We start from the raw sequence: 17,701 nt of genomic DNA on the forward strand, positions 1-17,701 counted from the left end.
TTCTTTATATCAGTCTTCTCCAATGTATTTCTCTCCAAATATTGTTGAACTCCAGCTCCCATCAACCCTAGCCAACACCATTAATGGTCAGGAATTATGGTAGTTGTGGTTCAGCAACATCTGAATTGGGACACGGGTGGCGCTGTGGGTTAAACCACAGAGGCTAGGACTTGCCGATCAGAAGGTCAGCGGTTCGAATCCCCATGACAGGGTGAGCTCCCGTTACTCAGTCCCTGCTCCTGCCCACCTAGCAGTTCGAAAGCACGTCAAAGTGCAAGTAGATAAATAGGTACTGCTCTGGTGGGAAGGTAAACAGCGTTTCTGTGAGCTGCTCTGGTTCGCCAGAAGCGGCTTAGTCATGCTGGCCACATGACCCGGAAGCTGTACGCCGGCTCCCTCGGCCAATAAAGCGAGATGAGCGCCGCAACCCCACAGTCGGCCACGACTGGACCTAATGTATAACTGGACCACGACTGGACCCTTTAACATCTGAATGACATCAGATAGGAGAGGCGAGAAAAGGCCCACAATTCTTAAGACGAGACTGAGCAAAGACAACTGTACTGTAAGAAGTAATACACAGTGAGCAAGAACAAATGTTCAAAACCATGTTACGACCCAAAGCTCAAGACGTATTCCTAGGCTATTAGGTCTGCCAGGAACCAAAAATGAGAAGCAGTGATTTACAACTTGTGTTATCGTTCCATTAGTATGTTTGCGCTATGTGCTTTTAATGGGTAAGTCGGAGTATGCCATATTTACTAATATTGTAATAATATGTTTAATATGTATTTGAAAGAAATATATGAAAAATCCAAGCCAGTAATGTGGCATTTTCTCACAGCCAAGGTGTGTTGCAAAGCCTGGGGTACGTACCGTATTGGACCGAATATAAGCCGCAACCACAAATAAGCTGCACCTTTAAAATTCAAGGGGGGAGGGAGGAAAAAGGACAATACCCAAATATAATCCGCTCCCTTAAAATTGGGTTACAGGTTGAAAATTGCTGTGGTTGGTAGAATTGTAACTCCAATCCAATTTAAGCCTTTGATCTTGCAAGCCGGCAAAAGGTACCGTACAACCGCTAAAAACGCAAATTGGTATTCAATTGCTACAATTCTGCAGGCACTCATACCTGTAAACGGAAAATGTAGAAGAAAATCATACAGGTACTATAGAGGACCTGTAAGTGGGTTAAACACCTGTTCGTAGCACCATAAATGCAAATAAAAAATCAATACTGCACTGTAAAATACGGGGAAAGCAATGAATGACATTAGAATTAATTGCACAACAGTCTCAAGCTCGCAAATCGGCAATAAAACATTTTTTGTTCCGTTTTACTTCATGTCTGTTTCAGCAGCGATATTGTAAAAGTCAATTTTTGTAAGGTCGCAAATTTAAGCCACACTTTAACTTTTCAAGGTTGGAATCTTTTGGGGGCGGGGGAGTGCGGCTTATATTTGGGCCAATACGGTAAGTCAGTTGGGGAGGAATATGAAGATCCAGAGATATAGCTCTGTTGGTGGAGCATGAGACTCTTAATCTCAAGGTCGTGGGTTCGAGCCCCACATGGGGCAAAAGATTTCTGCATTGCAGGGGGTTGGACTAGATGACCCTCAGGGTCCCTTTTAGTTATACAATTCTATGATTCTGTGACCACATGTTAAATTGTTGGGACTCCTGAAAAGCTTCTATAAGGGACATTTCCACTAGTTTTATTTTAGTGTCCTGAAGCTGAAAAGCACATAAAGTGCTTTGCTGCTATTACTCAGAAGTATGTTTCTTAATGGAGGATGGTAGATTTCAGGGTTTGTTTGTTTTGAGGGGTGCGGGACTTCTCTTCAATACTTCCTAAAATCCTGTGCAATAAGCAAGCCTGCTATAATATATATTGTATCTTTGTGGTATGTCTTACCTTCACCTACCATAGAAACACCTATAGACATCCCCATGAACTTGCTTTTGGTCCATACATGAACATTTGCGCACATCTTCTTCTCTTTGCACTCGCAGTAAAAGCAGGAGACTGGTGGGTGATGGGATACCTGTTCAGCTACAAACCGCAGCTTGTAGTTTTCTGGTGGTGGTGGCGACGGCGCCTTGCCCTTGGGGCTTGGAGAGGGAGAGTTAGTTCTCGACTGCTTCACTTTGTCTTTAGGCACATCCCAAGAACAATGGAAAGTTTCTCCAATAATTGGGTTGTAGGGCTTCTTGGCAACGGCTCCTTTCCGGCCTTCGTGAAAGGCTGTTAAGTAATACTCCACAAAGTAAATTATTCTTTCCTCAGGGGTGCTTCCGGACGAAACTGTCAAGAACAGGTCGGGGTGGGCCAGGAAGTTCGCGTACATCTCCAGCAGCGACCTCTTCTCCAAAATAAAGGTTGGAAGAACTACCTGTATCGAGGGCAGGGGAAAAGCAAATAATCATTTTTTTTTCCCCATGACTGCAACAGGGAGGAATAAACAGTTAAGGCAGCTGCAAAACTTCCTGTGCCAAAATAAACGTGCTATTTTCCTCGCACTGCCAGAGAGCTCGCTCTGAGGACTGAGAAGTGCAAATAATGAATGAAGGCAACACTCATTGCTTTGGTCAATTCTACAAGTCACTATCTATTTCGCCAGAGTCCTCGACGGCCTCACAAGGTCACGCTATTCAAACTGCCTGGACTCTTTCGTTGTCTTGCTCTGCTTAGCTAATAAGTGAGCCAATTGTTCCCTGACAGAGTTCCTTGTTTACAGAAAGTGGTACATCAGTTTGGTTCAAGTTAATTGAGTTCTACTAGCGACGTGCCAACTTTGGCAGCTGGCAGGCTGGATGTGGGTGGCACAAAGAAATCTGTATCTGGACACCGGTAGTTCTGACACATTTCAAATCAGAGCGAGGCGAAAGCGTTGCCCAGGATTCCACTCGTAAGAAAAACAAACCTGATTATAAGCACACACTGTTTCACATTAATTTTCCACCGCTCTCTAGTCTTGGCATGCAATGCTTCAGCTGTGCCAAAGAGCAGGTGTTTTGTAATGATGGCACTCTTAATGCCTCTCCAAAACTGACATGGAGCTTCATGCAGCAGAAAGTTTCTGATCCCACTTTAATTTTGTCTTTGCCAGTTGAGGATTGGCGTTATTTCTTTTTGAGAGTATTTATAGGCTGTCTTTCCAGGTCAGACCCTCTCTAGGTGGCTTACAACATGCAAATCGCCGTAACGATGAGCAATTCTGTGCCAAGGAACCAGAATGAACCATTAAAAAAAAATTAAGCCCAGAATACAACACTAAATTTAAATCAAACGCTTTAAAAAGCACCAAACCAAGTGATAGCACAAACAGTCCTAGGTAAAAGCAATGTTTTAAACAACTGGGTCTTTAAAGCGTGATATGGCCACATCATCATATACAGGGACTGCTAGTGGAAGCGTGCAATATTCTCCTTTAGGGATGTTACAAAAGTAGAGATGGAGAAGATTTTCATTCAGTCCACATTGCCAGTAGTACAACTTCCACTGCTCTTTAATATGCAGCGCAGGGCACCTTATTTGATTGATCCGGACCTTACAACAAACCTGTCCACATTAATATTTCAACTGCACAGATGGAAACACAGAGTTCTCGGTTACTCTCTCTGCGTCTTTATGGTTCAGCATTAATCTGAACCTAAGTCTTCACGGGGCCAAAGCCAACAATGGTGAAAATAACTAGATGTTTGCTTCTGCCTTCTCAAAACATGTTATCATGATTTGCCATTCTTATATCTGCACTAGCCATAAGGACACTAAATCAGGGTTGAGACATATGGAGCAGTCTGTAGGAACATGGGAACCAAGTTACTCTACCCCCATCCTCAGCCAAGCTTCAGGGTTTACAGCGTGATTCTGGAGTTTTAAGAACGGCACTAATTATAATTAGCAATTTCTAATCCAAAGCAATGGTACGAAAGAGCCAGGAGAAGAGAAGGGATTTATGTGCAAGAGAGAAGGGACAGAAGGGGGAAAGCATGCAACCCAGCAGCTTGATCTGTATACCTAAACCACAGTTATGCGTCACAGCTGCACCTGGTCTAAGCATGCATACAAATATTCGTCTTTACAAATAATCTCCTTTTCAGAGACCTGCTGATATAGTGCTGTCATTACTCATAGTGCCACCCATTTTTCCTGCTCACTCTGCTGTTGTCTCTGGATAAATAGGTTTAGAAGGTTACTGAAGCACTATTGAAGCCAACATGTGTCATTCGATCAGTGAATATTAGCACAACCTAAGAAGTGGTGTGTGGCACTGTGAAACCACAGAGCCTAGGGCTTGCTGATCAGAAGGTCGGCGGTTCGAATCCCCGCGACAGGGTGAGCTCCCGTTGCTCGGTCCCTGCTCCTGCTAACCTAGCAGTTTGAAAGCACGTCAAAGTGCAAGTAGATAAATAGGTACCACTGTGGCGGGAAGGTAAACGGCATTTCCATGCGCTGCTCTGGTTCGCCAGAAGCCGCTTAGTCTTGCTGGCCACATGACCCGGAAGCTGTACGCTGGCTCCCTCGGCCAGTAAAGCAAGGTGAGTGCTGCAACCCCAGAGTCGGCCACGACTGGACCTAACGGTCAGGGGTCCCTTTACCTTTAAGAAGTAAAATCTACCCAAATAATTCCCTATTCTAACACACACACACAGTGTATAACAATGCTATTTTGTAGACTTCCAGGCCAGATGCAACATGGAGACAAGAAGCAGCATGTGGCCGGGGCGGGAGGGAGAGAATCTGCACATCTACAATATCAATTTCTGGTAAGCAGACGCCTGGGATTTGGCAGGGCTGCCCGTGAAAATGGAATAGTAATAGCTGGGGAGAGAAAGGAGCATAAGCATCAGCTCTGGAATAATGCCCAGCATTGTCGGACTGATCTGACTACCCAACAGCCATGTGTGTGATTGATGATACTGTTTGCCAAACTGTTCTGTCTATTAACGGACAGAAATAGCAGCTGTAAGCATGCTGCAAGAATAGCTGTGTATTTTTTATTTTCAACAACAATAGATGCAATATTTGTTGCACTGAAAAGGCTAAGGAACAAGGAAGCTTCAAAAAGTTTGCTGCAGGCCGATTTAGACAGACAGAAAAGTCATCTGCAAATCCAATACAGAACTGGCCCTCCCCACCCCACCAGCGATGCTTGAATTTGGGAAGGCTGCCAGTGTAATAAAGCCCTTTCAAAAGGAAACTCGGCTACATTCCTCTTTAGCACCTGTGCAACACTCAGGGCTAATATTGACTTACAGAGGGAACGGAGTCAAAATTGCACGTGTCTAGGGGCCACTACCAACAATCTTTATTTACTGGGAGGGGGGTGCATGCTAAGTGATCCTACTTTTGGAAGAGCATACGAGCTTACATAATGAGCAAGTCCGTCAGGAGCAAAATGCCATTAAGTTTTCTGCAGAGGAGCTCTCTGGCCAAGTCTGCACCCACGTTGCAATTTCAAGTTTAATAAGGAAAAGACCCTGAGATTGCAGGTACCAGCATTTAGGTTACATAAAAGGTGGTTTATACAAGTAAAACAGCAAGTTTTTAATTTAAAAAGTGGCACCTCTTCTGTAATAACTAAAAGCTATTAATCTCACATTAGTGTCACGGGCTGGTTGGACGCAGAAGAATGGTGGGAGGAAGCAGCCGGGGAACCCCCAAGGGAAGAAGACTCACAGCCTGAGGAGTGGTGGTGGGACAACAGTGAGCGGTCAGAGGAGAAGAGGGAGAAGCCTAGGAAGAGGAAGTGTCAGAAGCTGAAGAGGCAACAGGGCTTAGTGAGCAGGGAGAGTCTGTGACAGAGAGAAGTCCAAAATCAGAGGCAGAAGCTGAAGCTGAAGCAAGTGAGTGGGAGGAGGGAGGCCAAGAGTCAGAGGCACAGGTGTCTCACCCTCCTGCTATGACAAGAGCAGTCTCCGGGGGAAAGTCCTGTTGAGGAGGCGGGGACTTTCAGTCTCGGCAACTGATTTTTGTGGGGGAAGACCATCGGGAATGAGCTGTTCTGCTCATTAGGCCTGACACTCAACCAAGCCTGTAGGGGTCGTGTTTTTGCTAATCAAGAGTTCGTTCCATCTTTGAACTGTGTGATGACTGAACCGGCATGCTCCTGTGACTATCAGGATACCCAGAGGTGATGCTTTTAAGGGGAAAAGTAAGGCCTGACACAAACACAGCTTTTTATCTTTAAAATATAACCACTTTTTCATAATACAGTGGTACCTTGGGTTACATATGCTTCAGGTTACATGCGCTTCAGGTTACAGACTCCGCTAACCCAGAAATAGTACCTCGGGTTAAGAGCTTTGCTTCAGGATGAGAACAGAAATCGCGCTTCGGTGGCGCGGCAGCAGCAGGAGGCCCCATTAGCTAAAGTGGTGCTTCAGGTTAAGAACAGTTTCAGGTTAAGAACAGACCTCCGGAACGAATTAAGTACTTAACCCGAGGTACCACTGTACAAGCAAGGTAAAGAAGGATGAATGATAGCAAGAGCAGCCCGGTTCCATTTGGTTCTGCTCCCACAGTGGCCAACCAGTTGCTTGTGAGAAACCACGGGTCACGGGTGCAACAGCTCCCTCCCCACTTGTGATCGTCACCCAATGATATTAAAGGGCATGCTGGTTGTGAAAGGTAGAAAACAGCCTTATCTTCCAACAGCTTGTCCAAATCTCCTTTCAAACCATTCAAGTTGGTGGTCATCACAACAACTTGCGGGAACAAATCCCATAGTTGAGTTTAGCTATTAGAAAACCCCAGAATATAAAGCAGGCTATTATCTGATGCCAAGACTGCAGTCCTAAACACCACTATACACAATGGGGTTTACATTTGAGTAAGCACGGGTAGGAATGCACGGTGAATGTGTTAAGAGCTTCCCTCCCCAAAATATAAGTGGTGTAGCAAATAAAGAAGGGCCAGATCCAATGCAGGTGGACTCTACCAAAACTGTAAGGTGGTGGTGGTGGTGATTTATTATATTTATATACAGTGGTACCTCTGGTTAAGAACTTAATTCATTCTGGAGGTCCATTCTTAACCTGAGGTACCACTTTAGCTAATGGGGCCTCCCGCTGCCGCCGTGTGATTTTTGTTCTTATCCTGAAGCAAAGTTCTTAACCCAAGGTACTATTTCTGGGTTAGCAGAGTCTGTAACCTGAAGCATCTGTAACCTGAGGTACCACTGTACTGCCCTTAATCATAAGAGCTCAAGGATCTTGATAAACAAGGAACTTGTTTGGTAAACAGATGCAGGGCACACCTAGCAACCAGAGGAGAATGAACCCCTTTTACCTGTCCCAATAAAAACCCCTCCTCATTGACTAGCTAACGGTAGATACATTTCCATAACTCACCTGCAATTGAGAATTGTACCACCACCAACCTGGCAGCATTTTGCATTGCAATTAATTTTTGTTTTGGATTCTTAAAGAACTAGGAGACACATTCAAGTGGAAAGCCCCACACAAAAGAGAAGACAAAGCAAGCAAATGAGCAGATGGGTGACCTAGACAAGGCCTCCCATGCTCCCTGTCTCATCGCGGTTGTCGCCACTGCTGACGGGAAGACGGGAAGTACACCTTGCTTCAAGTCCCCCACTACCACTGGGACATGGAAGGCTGCATTTCAAAACTGCAGACTTCCTTCCCTTGGCCAAGATTACAGCAGTCATTGCACAATTTGATCCAAAGTGGATATGCTTAGACAAAGCTGTGCAAAGCCTAGAATTCAACAGCGCAGTGACTAAAATCAACACAGATATCACACGATGAGCTTTAACGCTCTGAACTCTGCTATATTTACTAAATGATTAGGGTCCAAAAAAAATAATAATCTCCAAAGATCAATTAGGGTGCAGAATGAACCCAAATGGACCTGATTACTGGTGTGTAAAGAAAGTGAGATTTAGTTTCAATGCTTTTGAACAGATGAGTATATAGATGCTGGCGGTTTCCCTCTCTAACCCTATTATCTGTCCAATATTGTCTCTTCTCTTTTTATTTCGGCTATGTACCCAAAATGCTGAAACCCAATAAATATTTTTCTAAAATACAACACAGATCCTTCCATTGTTACCAAGGAAGAGAATTCTAAAACAATTTCACTTAGCCATATTTATTCATTCTGGCATCATCCTTAGATAACTGTCAGGGAACTGCCATCGGAAGGACAGGAGGTGCAAAGGCTCCCTCAGGTTGAAAGAGACGGAGCAGCTGAAGAGGGAACCAGTAGGGGGCGAGCAGGAACTTCCAGGGAAAGTGAGTCGGAGGGGTGGCTCAGAGACGTTTCCAGCGAAAACAGTGGAGAGGTCTCAGGACCTCCTATAGGGACACCCACGCCTCGCCGGAAACTGTCACGCAGAGAGTCCAGAAGACGTGTTTCCGTGAAAGAGCTTTTATGTTGGAAACGTTTCCGAAAGCAACCACTTTCGGATTCTACTAGCGATTGACGCAGCCATGCCGGAGGGGCTCCGTCACAGGCAGAGGTTTGAAAACCTGATCAAACTCTGAGGGACTTGCATTTTACGCACAAGCAGCTCATCATCCCACCACAGCAATCCGAAAGTCACTGAAAGCCAGCTTGTGCAAGCAGCGGCATCATGAGCGACCCAGCCGGAACCGGAGGAGCAGGAGCAGCTGGAGGAGGTCCAAGCCTGGAAGAAAGGTACAGGGCGTTGGAGATCCAGCTGGCCATGCAAACGGCGAGGCTTGAGGAGAGGAGGGCTCAGGATGCAGAAAAGGGAAAGGAGAAAACCACCTCGATAGCCAGAAAGGTGCCAGGATTGGTGCAGAAATTCGGGGGAGATCCCAGAAACTATCATGCCTTTAGAACTGAGATGCAATACGCTCTCAACCTGCAGTATGATGACTTCCCCGACGAGGAATCGCGAGTGGCTTTTGTAATTGGCCATCTCGAAGGGGGGGCGAAGGATTGGGTTCGACCCCTGATGGCAGTGAATAATGAGATACTAAAGGACACGAGGAAGTTTTTTTCGTGCCATGGACCTGATGTTTTCCAGTGACATTGAGCAGGGGGTGGTACGAAGGCAGTTAATGGCTTGCAAACAGGGGAGCCGATCTGTCCGTGAGTACTGGACTGAGTTTACTATGCTGATTCATAAATTGGGGTGGGACCTATCGGCGGAACCCATCCAAATGCTTTTTGAAGAGGGGCTTTCTTCGGCCGTTAAAGATGAACTTTCCCGGGGGCCAAGGGCGGAGTCTATGGACCAGCTGACCAAATCCGCGCTGGCCATAGGAGCGCGCCAGGAAGCGAGAGCTTTGGAAAGGCGGGAAGGGAAAGGAGAACGTTGGAGGGAACTGCGCATTCCGGACATTCCAGAGCCACCTTTCCCGCCGGCAGAGCCGATGGAAGTTGGAACAGCGCGGGCGCGCGCAGTTTCAAATCCCAGTGAAGGGCGGAAGAAGGAGGGAAAGAGCGCCAAGAAATGTTATCTCTGCCAACAGCCAGGGCACTTTGCCAGAGTCTGCCCACAAAGAAAGGAATGGCAAGGGATGGCAGGAGCTGTGGGGGAAAGGGAGGAGGAAAACAAGGAGCAAGTAAAAGCCAACGCCTGGCTGCCACCGTCGGGGCACAGCAGCCAGGCCAAAGAGCAGTGAAAGTGCCCACGCCAGAACCACCCAGACCTGCTTTAGTGATAGAAGTGTCACTAGAGCTGCCAAATGGACACCCCCTACAGGTCAAGGCGCTTTTGGATTCAGGCAGCTCCTGTAATTTTATGAGTAAGGAGTTTGCAGCTGAGCACCAGATACAGACCATCCCTTTAAGTAATCCCTTGCAGGTGACCACGATTGATGGCAGAGAGCTGTTGGGAGGAGAAGTTAGCCAACAGACTGTCCCGATGATAATGAGGGTGGCAAGGCACACCGAACGGATAGCGTTTAATGTGGCCACCTTGGGAGGAGCTCCCATCATCTTGGGGATGAGCTGGCTGGCGCTACACGATCCGCTAGTGGGCTGGCATCAGAGGGTGGTCTCCTTTGGGTCAGCGCATTGCCTAGAACACTGCAAGCAGGGGAAGGTTCAGGGCGGAGACAGAGTCACCCTAGCCGGGATGGAAGTAATGGGCAGAGGGAAGGTGCCCCCGCAATACGCAGATCTGAGCAACGTATTCAGCGAAAGGGAAGCAGACAAACTGCCGCCGCATAGACCCTTTGACTGTCAAATCAACCTACTCCCTGGGGCCCAACTCCCAGTGGGCAAGCTGTACGCCATGTCCGACAGGGAGATGCAGGAGCTGAGGGAGTTCATTGACAAAAACCTGAAGCGAGGTTTCATCAGAGAGTCCCGAGCGGTGGGGGGCAGCCCAGTGTTTTTTGTGGACAAAAAAAACACAGATAAGCCGAGACTTGTGTGTGACTTCAGGGCCTTGAATGCAGTGTCGGAACCCCTGGCTTTCCCTATGCCCCGAATTGATGACATTTTGACCAGGGTAAGGAAGGGAAAGATTTTTACAAAGCTGGACCTGCGGGGGGCGTACAATCTGATACGCATAAGGAAGGGAGATGAATGGAAGACCACCATGTTCACCCCTTTGGGAGCCTTTGAATACCTCGTTATGCCCTTCGGTCTACAAGGAGGCTCCGCGTGCTTTCAAGCGTTTATTAACCACGTTCTGGGGCCTTTGCTCTACAAGAACTGTGTGGCCTTTTTAGACGACGTGTTGGTGTATTCGGAGGATGAGGAGCAGCATGTGAGGGACGTTCGAGAAGTGTTGGGCAGGCTGCAAGCCAACCAGCTGTGGGTGAAACTGGAGAAGTGCCAGTTTCATACCAAGGAGGTGGAATTCCTGGGGTACCGCTTGTCAGACAAGGGATTGGCCATGGATCCAGGCAAGGTCCAAGCGGTACTGGAATGGAAGACACCGAAGACCAAGAAGGATGTGCAAAGATTCTTGGGGTTTGGGAACTTTTATCGGAAGTTCATCAAGAACTTTGCCCACTTGACGGCGCCCATCACCGACTGCCTCAGCAGCAAGAAGAAATTTGTTTGGACGGCGGAGGCGGAGCGAGCATTTGAAGAACTGAAAAGGGCTTTCGCCTCGGAAGAACAACTTCTGCATGTGGATTTACGAAAACCCATGAGAGTGGAAACCGATGCGTCCGACCGGGCGGTAGGGGCGGTACTTCTTCAACCGGGGAGGAGTATGTCAGAGTGGAGACCGTGCGCCTTCTTCTCGCGGAAGCTGAATAAATCCGAGAGGAACTACACGGTGTATGACAGGGAACTACTTGCCATTCACGAAGCGTTCCGGAGGTGGAGACATTTATTAATTGGGGCACAACACAAGGTGCAAGTGTGCACCGACCACAAGAATTTAGAGTATTGGAGAACAGCTCGAGTGCTCAACCAACGACAAGTGAGATGGGCACAGGAATTCTCTAAATTCAACTTTGAAATTTGTTATGTGCCAGGTCCAGAAAACGTCAGGGCGGACGCTCTCTCACGCAAACCAGAGTATTGGGAGGGGGAGGGGGCGATTGAAGAGAGACATGTCATCCCTGAGGACCGCTGGGTGTGTGGGGCGGCGCTGGTGGGGCAACGAGAACTGGTAGAGGAAACGGAAAATGATGAATATGCCCAGGATAAGCTCAGAGGACTCAGGGGGGAGGGCGAGAGCCCCGAAGGTTTTGAGGAAAGAAATGGGGCATTGTATTACAAAGGGGCACTGTATATACCCGAAGGTGAATTGAGGGGGAGAGTACTCAAGCAGTTGCACGATAGCCCCACGGCGGGACATTTTGGGCAACACAAGACCATGTGGTTGGTTACCAGGGAATTCTGGTGGCCCAAGGTGAGGGAAGATGTAAGGGAGTATGTAAGAGGGTGTGACCAATGTCAGCGAGCCAAAGGGGAAAGACGGGCGCCGGCAGGGTTATTAGAACCATTACCCACACCAGAACGGCCTTGGGAAGCGGTATCAATAGATTTTATGACGGATCTGCCGAAGTCCAAGGGGAAAACAGCCATCATGGTAGTAGTAGACCTGTTAACAAAGATGTGCCACTTTGTAGCATGCTCACATGCAGTCACAGCGGAAGAAACAGCGAAGTTGTTTGTAGAACACATCTTTAGGTTGCACGGGGCTCCCTTGAGGGTGATCTCGGACCGCGGCAAACAATTTACTTCCAGGTTCTGGAGGAAGCTCATGAGCTTGCTGCACGTGGAAGTCAATTTTTCAACGGCCCGGCACCCTGAAACCAACGGGCAGGCGGAAAGAGCAAATGGCATTCTTCAACAATATCTGAGGTGTTATGTCAATGACAGAGAGAACGATTGGGTCGAAAAGTTGGCGCTGGCAGAATTTGCCTACAATAATGCGGAGAATGTGTCCACAGGGATGAGCCCCTTTTTGGCTAATTACGGGTGTCACCCCAGGGCATTTCCAGGGGAGGGAGGGGAGAGATGGAGCGTTCCAGCGGCTGAACATTTTGTAGAAGAGATGGAAGCGATCCATCATCAGCTCCAGCTCAACTTAGAAAGGGCCAAGGCACAATATAAGAAGCAGGCAGACAAGAACAGAAGGGAAGGTGAAACCATAAGGGTGGGGGATCAAGTGTGGCTGTCAACCCAAGGGTTGCCGTTCAAAGGGGGTTGTAAGAAATTGAGGCCCAGAAGATTGGGACCCTTTGAGGTCATTCAGCAGGTCAACCCGGTGGCTTTCAAACTCCGGTTACCCAACCACATGAAATTGCACCCAGTGTTCCACAGGTCGTTACTGTCACCATACAGGGGGGGACGTGAAGGGGAGCACGTCAGGGGACCAGCCTTGGAAGAGAGGGAACGCAGCAACCATGTAGCGGAAATCCTCGATTCCAGGTGGAAGGGAAATCAGGTAGAGTATTTGGTGGCGTGGGAAGGGGAACCGGAGTCAGAAAACACCTGGGTGACTGCAGGGGAGGTCAATGACGAGGTTTTAACAGAAACGTTCCACCAAAGATTCCCTAGGAAACCACAGCCGGTAGAAAGGTTTAGGAGGGAGTACTTCGGCACCACCGACGAGGAACAGGAAATGGAAGGATTCACGGAGTCGGAGTTGGAAGAGGGAATAGACTCCGAAGACGAGGAGTATCGAGAGACGAGGGACAGTAGCAGGTGGAGGGAAGTGTTCGAAACTTCGGACGATGAGGAAGGTTCTTTCAGGGGTTTTACTTCCTCCCAGCCCGGAGGGGAGGAGACGGGAGGGGGTGAAGGGGGCCCTGGAGGGGAGGTGGATGTCAGGGAACTGCCATCGGAAGGACAGGAGGTGCAAAGGCTCCCTCAGGTTGAAAGAGACGGAGCAGCTGAAGAGGGAACCAGTAGGGGGCGAGCAGGAACTTCCAGGGAAAGTGAGTCGGAGGGGTGGCTCAGAGACGTTTCCAGCGAAAACAGTGGAGAGGTCTCAGGACCTCCTATAGGGACACCCACGCCTCGCCGGAAACTGTCACGCAGAGAGTCCAGAAGACGTGTTTCCGTGAAAGAGCTTTTATGTTGGAAACGTTTCCGAAAGCAACCACTTTCGGATTCTACTAGCGATTGACGCAGCCATGCCGGAGGGGCTCCGTCACAGGCAGAGGTTTGAAAACCTGATCAAACTCTGAGGGACTTGCATTTTACGCACAAGCAGCTCATCATCCCACCACAATAACCATTCTGACTGAAAAGTTCTCCACAATGTCCTCAAACATGCAAATGAATATTTAATAATATTCTGTCCCATGACTGCCAATACATTTAATTCACAGGGAAAACACATATTTCACTAATGCCTCTGCTTCAGCTGCCCTTTATACTTTCATTTGGTCTACGAGGTCAAACTGAGAAACCATTTTCTTTTCATGCATTATTCAGGAAAGTACTCTCTCGGTGTATTAGGTTACGACACCAATCAAAGTCAGTGGTTTTTTGACCTTCCCATGTTCAGAAAAACGACATACACTCAAGACGACAACCCAATATAATGAGAGCTTTTTGCAGTACTCCTGCTATATTTCACAGGCTAAATACTCTTCATTATTTACATATAGGGATGTGGAACATTTCCCCCAAAGTGTGGACACTTGTATATTAGCCATGTCACCGGCGTCCTGTGTTTGACAACTATTAGAGGCAATTTTGTTTTCTAACATGTTATAAAAAGAACGATTAAAATTAAATAAATTAGCCTTGCATGGTCAACAGATTTTGGTTGGATATGGTAGTCAGTAATTAAGTTTGGTCACTGACACCTCACTTGCTTCCCCCTCCAAGGCATGGGTCCCCAACACAAACATGAAAGACTGTTCAGGTCTTTACAGACTACTCATGGGGAAGGAGAAGGTCTTCACTTTGCAGTAATCCAGTTTTGATGACCAAACAATCCCTGTCCACAAACCGCTGAAGCCAGCACACCATCCCAAACTGCCAAAAAATGCTCACAGCAACTTTGCTTTCAGAAACATCCCCCCCCCCCCAAGATTATGCACCTGTTCTTCAGAAGGAGTGTGGCCTATCTGGGACAGACAAATGGCCCATATTCGCAGAACCACCTGCCAACTCCAATCTTACAAGGAATCAACGTAATGGCTCTCTGCCAGACTACCACCAATGACCAAACACCAATACCTGCATGGCCACACATGGTTCCAGATGTAATAGAGTTAGGTATCATCTGCATACTTCAGGTGTGGTTAACCTGTGAGGTCCCTTTAGGCTTGTTGTTAAAAACAACAACGACAACTGGCTGCTCCTATCCCAGCCACCCCTCACTGTTATGCCATGGTACCAAATGTTTTTTGCATCCCAGTTATTTAAAATTCAATTTGAAAAGAAACACTGACTGACTGCCCCCTGCCATGATACTGTAAGCTTTGTGACTTTCCAAGGTCCCTCAAATGTGTGCATTTAAAAAATAATAAAAATTCTCCTGTGGTTGTTAGCCCAGAAATGGAAACAAGAAGAAATTCCGATGAAAGAAGAATGGCAGACGAAAATAATGGACTATGCAGAATTGGACAAAATGACAGGAAGGATTCGAAACCTGTGGGACCAGAGATTTACAGAAGATTGGAAGAAGTATATGAACTATTTGAAAAGCAACTGTAACCAGCAAATTACGCTAGTAGGACTACAAGAAGTTTTGTAAGGAGGAATATATGAAGTGCTACAAAGTAGACAAAGAGTAGAGATATTGGTTATGAGTTTTAAATGTAACAGGGAAAATAAGAAATGCATACTAAGAGATTAGATTGGAAAATTTTCAGGACTGATGGAAGTCAAAAAAATTGAATAAGATGTAAAAATATGTTTAATTAATGTTGAAAATGGTATGTTAAAAAAAAACTTATATATATATATATATATATATATATATAGGTAAAGGTAAAGGTACCCCTGCCCGTACGGGCCAGTCTTGACAGACTCTAGGGTTGTGCGCCCATCTCACTCAAGAGGCCGGGGGCCAGCGCTGTCCGGAGACACTTCCGGGTCACGTGGCCAGCGTGACATCACTGCTCTGGCAAGCCAAAGCCGCACACGGAAACGCCGTTTACCTTCCCGCTAGAAAGCGGTCCCTATTTATCTAATTGCACCCGGAGGTGCTTTCGAACTGCTAGGTTGGCAGGTGCTGGGACCAAACAACGGGAGCACACCCCGCTGCGGGGATTCAAACCGCCGACCTTTCGATCGGCAAGCCCTAGGCGCTGAGGCTTTTACCCACAGAGCCACCCGCGTCCCATATATATATATATTAAAAATTCTCCTCAGGGATGGGTTCCTGAAACAATTCAATGATGCCTCAGTGACCTTCAAGATGTGTCTCTTAACAAAATTTAAAACTGACCCCATCTACTTCAACCATCTATTCACTTTAAATACGGCTCCTAGAGGGCTGCTGATAGATCAGTGAAACCCTTGCCCCCTCCGCAAAAAAGGGGTAGCCTCACTCCTGCTTTTACTTCTCCTCCTGATTTTGCCCATGAAGAAGCTGGAAGCTTCAGTATTTTCAGTCGTAAGAAACGGTGTCAATGTACATAGTTTGAGTCAGATTGAACTGCAAAACCTCCCACAAAAAGGCAGCACACTGTCAGTCAGTCCGTCAGTCACTGTCCGCTTTGTAAAGTGGATCAAATTCCTTACACTCATTAAGGGAGGCAACACTTGGACCAAATGTTGCCATAGCAGATTTTGCGGAGAGGTTTGCGGCAAAGTCCAATGAGACTGCCTGTTTAATAGCATGTGACTCTTAAGGAAGGCTTTGTTGGTTGGAGGAAGAGGAGGAAGAGGAGATGCATACCCTAGTTAGGTCCATTCCAAGTTTGAGTTGTGAGATGAGGTGAAGAATTACACTGCGCTGATCTTCCAGGACTCCTATATCTTCTTCTTCATTATCTTCAGTATCTGTCACCTCATCTTCAACTAGGATCAAGTCACGAGTGGAACACTGGTTTCGGGGTGGAAGGGAGAGAGGAAAAATATATAATCAGTATCACTAGCTGGACACAACAAAGAACAATATGGCGTGAATTCATATGAGCTTAATTACAGAGATCTCTTAGAACACCAGATTATTTCCAAATACTCACTCAACATTGCTAACTGACTAGCATAATCTTCAGTAAGTTATGAACAATTACCAAATCCACAGTGCTGAGGAGTTGGACAAGCCGTAAGGAAAAACAAAAAAAATTCCTTCCAGTAGCACCTTAAAGACCAACTAAGTTAGTTCTTGGTATGAGCTTTCGTGTGCATGCACACTTCTTCAGATACACTGAAACAGAAGTTGCCAGATCCTTCTATATAGTGAGAAGGTGGGGAGGGGTATTACTCAGAAGGGTGGTGGGAATGGGTGATTGGCAGATAGCTGTGATGAGCCTGTTGACGACTCTTAATGACTGCAGTAGGTCTTACAGGAAAAAGCAAGGGGTGAGAAGGTGAAAAATGGCTTTGTCATGTATAATGAGATAAGAATCCAATGTCTTTGTTCAGGCCAGGTCTCTCCATGGTTTTAAGTTTGGTAATGAGTTGCAATTCAGCAGCTTCTCAAAATTCAAAAAATTCAAGTAGAAGAAAAAATTCTCAAAATTAAAAATTCAAAAAATTCAAGAAGAATTTTTTTTGTTTTGACTATGGCAGACCAACACGGCTACCCATCTGTAACTGAAGCCATAAGGAGTTTGCAGAATGAATCTGAGCATATACTGTGAAGGCACCACTTTCATTTTTTTAAAAAGATATTGACATCTTACTCACTGAAAATTTTGGATGCTACACAGCAGGACAAATGTTCTACTATCACCTAGTATATCAGAGAAGGATATAATCATTTGAAGGGCTAGGGGTCAAATAAAGAATCAGATAGCTAACTATTTCAAGATTGGTTGAAATAGACAAAAACAAATGGTTCATTCACTATTTTAAGACTATGCATCTGTCAATAACAAGGCTGTGATGTTCAGGATGCTCTAACTTCCGGTGTTAAATGTTATGGCAACATTGCACAATGTGTTCATTTTTCAGACATATTGATGAGTGTTTCAAATACCAACTCCTGTACTTATTCAAGAAGAAGAAGAAGAGGAGGAGGAGGAGGAGGAGGAGGAGGAGGAGGAGGAAGAGGAGCAACTAAAGGATTCCTCGTCAAAAATGCAATAATCCGAAGCCTTTTAACTAAAAGCAACAGGATTCCAAATTTACTAAGATAAAGGTATTTATTGTTTT

At 46.5% G+C, this 17,701-nt stretch overlaps 1 protein-coding gene across 5 annotated transcripts in view; it reads right to left on the reverse strand.

Moving 5' to 3' along the window:
• Positions 1-17,701, reverse strand: part of OSBPL10 (oxysterol binding protein like 10) — an 86,271-nt gene that overhangs the window by 15,415 nt on the left and 53,155 nt on the right. For 4 of the 5 annotated variants that reach the window (XM_077916342.1, XM_028750000.2, XM_028749997.2 and 1 more), the window contains 2 exons: positions 16,278-16,424; positions 1,919-2,396 (listed from right to left, as the gene is read on the reverse strand). In XM_077916342.1, coding sequence (XP_077772468.1) covers positions 1,919-2,396; positions 16,278-16,424 — 625 coding nt within the window. The remainder of the gene's footprint in view (positions 1-1,918; positions 2,397-16,277; positions 16,425-17,701) is intronic. The other variant, XR_003709090.2, reaches the window with a different exon arrangement.

This window comes from Podarcis muralis, chromosome 12 (genome assembly GCF_964188315.1).
Source record: "Podarcis muralis chromosome 12, rPodMur119.hap1.1, whole genome shotgun sequence".
Taxonomy (NCBI): domain Eukaryota; kingdom Metazoa; phylum Chordata; class Lepidosauria; order Squamata; family Lacertidae; genus Podarcis; species Podarcis muralis.